The sequence below is a fragment of the Nematolebias whitei genome, chromosome 9, assembly GCF_014905685.2.
Source record: "Nematolebias whitei isolate Nwh7 chromosome 9, NemWhi1, whole genome shotgun sequence".
NCBI lineage: Eukaryota > Metazoa > Chordata > Actinopteri > Cyprinodontiformes > Rivulidae > Nematolebias > Nematolebias whitei.
The window spans coordinates 13,951,330-13,958,837 of NC_056506.1; the positions used below are offsets into that span (position 1 = coordinate 13,951,330).

At 46.3% G+C, this 7,508-nt stretch overlaps 1 protein-coding gene across 2 annotated transcripts in view; it reads left to right on the top strand.

The window, feature by feature from the left end:
* Nucleotides 1–319: 319 nt before the first annotated feature.
* The window catches only part of LOC119414959 (1-phosphatidylinositol 4,5-bisphosphate phosphodiesterase delta-1), an 8,541-nt gene continuing 1,352 nt past the window's right edge, over nt 320–7,508 (top strand). The window contains exons 1-13 of one of the 2 annotated variants that reach the window (XM_037682077.1): nt 320–630; nt 1,688–1,846; nt 2,352–2,580; nt 2,655–2,784; nt 4,636–4,864; nt 5,166–5,367; nt 5,661–5,805; nt 5,895–6,047; nt 6,146–6,295; nt 6,362–6,515; nt 6,597–6,713; nt 6,803–6,981; nt 7,056–7,188. In XM_037682077.1, the coding sequence (XP_037538005.1) occupies nt 597–630; nt 1,688–1,846; nt 2,352–2,580; nt 2,655–2,784; nt 4,636–4,864; nt 5,166–5,367; nt 5,661–5,805; nt 5,895–6,047; nt 6,146–6,295; nt 6,362–6,515; nt 6,597–6,713; nt 6,803–6,981; nt 7,056–7,188 (2,014 nt within the window). In that variant the 5' untranslated portion in view covers nt 320–596. Of the gene's footprint in view, nt 631–1,382; nt 1,483–1,687; nt 1,847–2,351; nt 2,581–2,654; nt 2,785–4,635; nt 4,865–5,165; nt 5,368–5,660; nt 5,806–5,894; nt 6,048–6,145; nt 6,296–6,361; nt 6,516–6,596; nt 6,714–6,802; nt 6,982–7,055; nt 7,189–7,508 lie in introns of those variants that run through there. The other variant, XM_037682076.1, reaches the window with a different exon arrangement.

Consider the following 7,508-nt stretch of genomic DNA (forward strand, 5'->3'; position numbering starts at 1 on the left):
GGGGGGGGGGGGGGGGGGGGGCGTGTGCTCACATGAACAATCTGCCAAAGGCTTGATCTGGGGTAAAGATATTAATTTCACTGTATTATGGGTTGCTTCACCTCCCAGCTCATTCACATTGTTCTTAGAAAAGATCTGGCGTTACTGAGTCCCGTGTTCTCACACGTGGTTTTTTAAAAAACACGTTTCACTGTAGAAAAATAAGTGTGTGTGTGTGTGGGGGGGGGGGCTGTAATAGTAATAATAATAATGAAGCATACCTATCTGGCTGGCAACAAGGTCGTGTTACGCTGCAGTGCATGATGGCACAGGCCAGATGAAGGTGTAACCCTACGCTGTTGTGACATCAGCTTGAATGGCAGGCTGGTCAAACCGGTGTTGAAGCCTGCAGAAGTGCCTGCCTCACTTCACTTTACCACCGTTTACTCACCTGTGTGGCTGGCTGTGGTCACCTTCTCCTCATTTGTCCTAACTTTTTCCCCTTTTTGACCCCAAACTGGGCACATGGAAACAGGGAGCAACCACACCTAAAACTGTGGTAGAAGAGACACGAATAAAAAAGGCAACAAATTCTGGAAAAATACTTAAAGGAGAGAATGGAAACGAACGGGATTGAAAAGAAAATGACAGGTAAGTGCTTTTATTTTTGTAAGTTTTCTTGTTGAAGGTGTGTTTTGCATCTGAGTGTCAATTTGAGCAAAATATGACATTTTTAGTTTTTTTTTTTCCTACATTAAAATGTAATCAAAGTAAGCCTCTGCATGAACTTTGGATTTGTTAGCTGTACAGTTACAAGCTGAGAGCAGTTTGTATCACACATCAGATCAGTTTCCTCTGCTTCAAGGTGTGGCCACCCTCATACATCTTCCTCTCAATATGTGGCAAAAACAGCCAAACCAAACAGCACCGAGGTTGTATTTAGGCTCACGTTCAGGAGCAGGAAAACAGGGTGAAACGTAGACTTTTAAAGCTTTCCCTTCTTGCTTTTTACCAGTTCTTTTTGGTGTGCTCAAAGATCTCGAGTAAAGGAATTCAATCACAGCGGCCGGAAGTTCCGCGCGTTACCACCAGAGGGCGCGCTTCATTCATTCCTGCTCCACGTTAATATTTTGTTTGATCTCCGCGCTAGTTAATTATTATCTAATATGAAAAAAGTTTTGTAGCTTCATCGGGTTTCTGGCTAATTTCTGAAGTTCCCTTGGAGCACAGATACACTGCGGACAGATTGGTCTCGTTTTTTAGCTTCCTCCCAATTCCAACAACTTGTGGATACTTTGGAGTGTGCGTGCGTGAGTCAGCTGACTGTCGGAGGGAAGTCCTGGACCTTCAGAGTCCAGTCCACACCCTGCTCCTGCAGACTGGTGCAGGAGAGCTGCAGCAGCATGTCCTGCGTGCAGAAGCAGCCGAAACTCAGCAGGTCTGAGGAATTCCTTCACCATGCCTGCAGCCACAGGACCATCCAGATCAGCGCCAGGCTCCTGGGTATGTTGCTCTGCAGAAGGTCGGAGTGAACTCTGCAAGCATGTGGTGCTGCAAGGTTAAGGCTGCAAGCTTTGGAAACCTTGAGACTCCTAATCAGCCTGGCTGTTTTCATTTAGTGTCTGCTGTAGAAATGATTCAGAAGTGGTTTGCTGGCTTCATCTGTGTCTGTCAGGCTGACTTTTCCTAAATATTTCTGGTTTTTCAGGTATGGAGGGAGATCCGGACCTCCAGTTCCTCCTGAATGGTGGAGACCTCCTCAAGGTTCGGTCCCAGTCCTGGAAAAAGACTCGATTTCTAAAACTGCAGGACGACTGTAAGACCATGTGGCGTCAATCCAAGAAACCCTTCAAGTCCAGCCAGACCTGTGAGTCCCTGCACACCTGAGTCTGATCAAGTCCTGCACGCCATCTGTACTCCATCAAACTCCTGTTTTCAGTACCGACACACCTCCAACCATCTCTGGTAATGTTTCACTTCAGATCGGTTCCTGTCGTGGATCATAGGAGTGGAGGATCAGCCATAAAGCTGTAAAGTTTTTGATTAAAAGGCTTTGGTCTTATCTCACAGCTGGTTGTTCTGCATCAGCTCAGAGGGCTTGTTTGTAGGGAGAGTATTTCCTTCAGTGAGTGGAGTCCTAATATAGGTCTTTCTGGATTACATCCACAAACTGCTGTCAGGTGATGTCTTGTTGGTTTAGTCATGTTTGTTCACCGAGGTGACTGCAGGCTTTAAAAAAGCTGAAAAAAATCTCTCGTTTACCAAGGAAGGTGTCCACTGATGCTCAAGAATATACTCTTAGCAGAGCAGCACATAGGTTTTAATCACAGGGCAAAATAGCTTCAATGATGTTTAGTTTTTTAATTTTGTAGTTTCAGTTGCCAACATCTCAGCGGTGCAGCTCGGTCGTCAGTCGGAGGGTTTCAAGAAGAACACAGAGGAGCAGGTGGAGGGCCGCTGCTTCTCGATCCTGTTCAAGAGCCGCCACAAGAGCCTGGACCTGATCGCCAGCTCTGAGGAGGAGGCCGGGCAGTGGGTCCGAAGCCTGCAGAAACTCATCACCAGCATAAACAAGCAGAGCCGGCAGCAGACCACAGAGCAGTATCCTTCAGTGAACATCACAGCTTCTGAATCAGGCAGGCTGACAAACTCTCCTTACAGCTAAAACTTCCCAGCTGGATCTTCAGCTGCCTGAGGAAAGCAGATAAAAACAAGGACGAGAAGCTGACTCAGTCAGAGATGAAGAACTTCCTGCGGCTGGTCAACATGGACCTGGACGACAACTACGCTGAGATGCTTTTCAAGGTGATTCCTCACAGGAACTTCTAATAGTTTAATCACAGAATCATTTAAAAACTGGCTTAATGAAATATTACGAGATGATGTTTGGAAGGAAGAAAAGTGATGTATGGAAGAATCAAACAACACAAAATGAATATGTTAATTCTGACTTTCATTATTGTTTGGTTTCAACATTTTCATGTAGATAAGTATCATCCATTCCTGACAGCACAAAGAAAAATGTGACTGTGAGTGGGTGAAGTAAGGATAATGTTTAAAAAGACCACGATGTTAAAAAAAATCAGCATCCACCAAAAGCTGAGCTGCCAAGAATGAAAGATGGTTCAGAAGTCTCCAGTTTTAAACCATTTCAAAGAAACATTGGGAAACATTTCTGTTTCATTCATAACTAAATATTTTTGAGTAATTGAATGAATCTGGAGGAGAACCAGTGAGTAAAGACAAAAGATTTTGTGATGATCCTGCAAATACAACAAGCGAAGGAAAACGGCTTCTTTTTTCCCAAGAAATTTGGCACAAAACACAATTCTACCCATTTTATCACATAACTGGATTATTTTCTTTTTAACTTGGAGGAGCCAAAGAGAACAACAGGAAGTGACATCACAGGGAACTTCCTGCTCTTTGTTTATTGAAACATTTGCACTCTGACTCAAAATAATCTAAAGAAACATCATATTCTTCTGTGCTGTTAGCCACTACGCTCTGTTCCCCTTTGACATCATTTCCTGTTAGTGACATCACTTCCTGTTACTGTGCACGAGAGTACTGTATCTCAACAACCGTTCATCTCAGTGGCGTGAAATTCTTTTTGCAAATCATTATAAATGTTCTCTTTCCAAAAATGCGTTCATATTTATCAGAAAATGTTGCTGCAGCAGGAACTTTAAATTGAATCTGATCATTTCATCAAATCATTTATCATCCATCCATCCATCCATCCATCCATCCATCCATCCATCCATCCATCCATCCATCCATTATCTTTACCTGCTTCTTCCATTTTGGGTCATGGGGTTCGCTGGTGCCCATGTCCAGCAATCACTGTGTGAGGGGCGGGGTACACCCTGGACAGGTCTCCAGTCCATCACAGGGACACATAGAGGCAAACGAGACAAACAACCATTCACTCTCTCACTCACACCTAGGGACAATTTAGTTACCAATCAGTCTAACATGCATGTTTTTGGACTGTGGGAGGAAACTGGAGTAACTGGAGGAAACCCACACGTGCACAGAGAGAACGTGCAAATTCCACCCAGAAAGGCCCCTGGACTTGAACCGGCAACCTTCTCGCTGAGAGGCAGCAACTCTTGCAGTTGCGCCACCGTGCTGCCCTTTCATTTATGAATATGCGATCAAACCACATGAACTGTTACGTCCACAGTTTAGATTATCGTAGAGTTGAACCTGACGACTCTGCACCATTTTAACACTTTTGTGGGAGAAATTGGAGAATTAAAAACGTTTCATGTCGTGTTCTCGGTGTCAGAACGTCTGCTGAGAAGACGTGATGCTCCAACACGAGGAGGCGGTTCTGCTCTGGCTGCTTCTCAACTGAACCTGAAGTGCAGGAGTGGAGCTTCATCTGAAATGTCAAATCCAGGCTTCAAGCTCTAAAGAAAAATCTCTTGTAGACTTCTCCGACTGCAGACATTTTGAAGAATTGTGCCTGTAAATCAAAGTTAGGGTCTGCATGTGTGAGAAAACATTTATTTGTGTTATTTTTGGTTGATTTGTTAAGAGAACTGCTGTACTGTGAGGACACCCTGGTACCATCTCCGTTTCATTTGGTTTTAGTTTGGACTAACTCAATTGTAATTGTCCCCCCACCCCCCACCCCACCCCTTACAGAAATGTGACCAATCAAACTCTGGATACCTGGCTGGGAAAGAGATTGAACATTTTTATAACCTGCTGACCCAACGCGAGGAAATCGACATCATCTACGGGGAGTATGCCAAGACCACGGGCGTCATGAGTGCCCAGAACCTGGTGGACTTCCTGATGAAGGAGCAGCGAGAGCAAGCCACGCTGGCTGATGCTCAAAAAATCATCGAGACGTTTGAGCCGGACGAACACGGTCAGTGTTTTCTCAGAGCAGGTCCACCTCAGGTCCTCGGCTGTCAGGGGGCTTAATGGCTGAACTTTCCCTTCGATTCACATCTTTATTAAACACTCGTTGAAGGCGGGATGTATTATGGCATGGTCCGGAAACTTCCTCTTGTTCCACCCATAACTTCTGATCCGCTCTTACCATCAAGGATGTTTTATCTGAGACTACAGAATCAAATATTAACCGTCTAAATTCTCAAAGGAAGACACGAGGGCGAGACTTCCATCCTTCAGTGAAGAACTGATGTCTTGTCTTTGTGTTCTTTTAGCCAAAGATAAAAAGCTGCTCTCCAAGGACGGCTTCCTGATGTACCTGAACAATCCAGAGGCCATGATTCTCAATCCTGAGCACGTGGAGGTGTACCAGGACATGCACCAGCCCCTCAACCACTACTTCATCTCCTCCTCGCACAACACCTACCTCCTGGAGGATCAGCTCAAAGGGCCCAGCAGCACGGAGGCCTATGTCAGGTACCGAGACACCTCCATCCAGTTTTAGCTTCTGCAGCTGACACTAAAATGGTACCCAACTTTTTGTCTCTAGTTGTTTCGCTGTCCCAGTGGGGTAATGTAGGAAGAAAAGTATTTGGAAGACAAACTTTAAACCTTGAATCCACAACAGACTTCACCTTGTCATGTAGAAATCAGGAGCATCCTTTCTGTGAGAAAGTTTAGTGCCCGACGTCAGGGCCCTGTGGCATTCCTGCACTATTGCAACATGACAGTATGCACTTTGCACCACCAATGATGGATTTGACTTTCAGAGCTCTGCTGAAGGGCTGCCGCTGTGTGGAGCTGGACTGCTGGGACGGGTCAGACAACGAGCCGGTGATCTACCACGGCTACACCCTGACCTCAAAGATCCTGTTCAGAGATGTGATCAAAGCCATCAAGGAGAACGCCTTTAAGGTGTGTTCAGCTGGAACATCAGGTAAGATTCTGGATTCAGTTGGATGATGTCCATTAACACTTTTTGGGGGGTCTGGTTGTCCCACCAGACATCTGATTATCCAGTTATCCTCTCCTTGGAGAACCACTGCAGTGAGGAGCAGCAGGTAGTCATGGCCCAACACATGAGCTCCATCCTGGGGAGCGCGCTCGTCACTTCTCCCCTGGACGATGGCGTGCCCCAAAACTTTCCATCTCCAGAGGTTGGTATCAGGAAGCCCGTCAAGAAAAGCTGTGGTTGAGGAGGAGGACATCGTTCAGACTGTTTCCATGTTGTGCTTGTTGGTACGTCTCCTCCCAGGAGCTGAAAGGAAAGTTCCTGATCAAAGGAAAGCGATTAAACAAACTGGAGGTCAGCTTCGCGGGGGACACAGCAGCTGCTGAAAACACAGATGTGACTGAGGAAGAGGAGTCAAACGATGAAGACGAGCAAAAAGAGAAGAAGAACCAGGTAGGTGTGACATCACTGGTGTGCACGTGAATTCAACAAGCTTCTAATGTTCCTCTTGTGTTAAAGAAAAAGCTGAAACTAGCCAAAGAGCTGTCCAACATGGTGATCTACTGCCGGAGCGTCCACTTTCACAGCTTTGAGGACGCCAGGAAGAACCAGAGCTTTTACGAGATGTCGTCCTTTAAGGAGGGGAAGGCCAAGAGTCTGGCAGAAGAGACGGGTAAAGAACATCTCTGATGGTGTGAGAAACCTTCACTCAGCTCCGTGAATGAATCCTTGGTTCACGTGTGTTTTTCTGCAGCCAACGCCTACATCCGCCATAATGTGGAGAAACTGAGCCGCGTTTATCCCTCAGGCTCCAGGACCGACTCCTCAAACTACAACCCAGTGGACCTGTGGAACGCTGGCTGCCAAATAGGTACAAAACCCTGACATCTGATATGGAAGCAGCAGGTACCGTCAGATCTCCTTCATCTCATTTCCTGCATTCTTTCATTGTTTTCTCAGTCACCTTGAACTTCCAGACAGACTGCAAGGAAATGGACTTGAACCAGGGCAGATTCCAGGTCAACGGCAAGAGTGGGTACATCCTCAAACCGTCCTACATGAGAGACAGCACCACTGAGTTTGACCCGATCACCCTGACCCGAGGGGAGTGGCTGAAGCACAAGACGCTGCATGTCATGGTGAGGTTATCAGCGTGAAGACAGGCATTCTGCTGTGAAACCTGTTTCCAGCCTCGATCTCTATCTGCCACCAGGTTATTTCAGCCCAGCAGCTCCCCAAAGTGAACAAGAAGAGTTCCTCCGTCGTGGACCCGTTCGTGAAAGTGCAGATCTATGGAGTGCCGGCTGACGTTGCAAAGAAAGAGACCAGTGTTGTCGACAACAACGGTAACTTGCTGGGCTCTGTGTCTTATTGAACTTTGCTTCATTGTGTCTGTTATGTGCTTTTAGTCTTCAGGTCATCTGGACAGTTTATTTTTGTGGAAAGACGTTTCGCCCTCTATCCGGAGGGCTTCATCAGTCTGAGAGTCCCAAGTAAACCGTTTACCCACCAAGCAGTACTCTCCTTTAGTGGACCAACCAGTTTGCTGGTGATAAGATGGTTTCTGGGGGCTGTCCTGTCCCCCGTTGACTCCTCCCAGGCAGGCAGCCACTAAAAGCATCAAAGTTCATGCTCAATCATCCAGGTACAAAATCCAATAATGGTC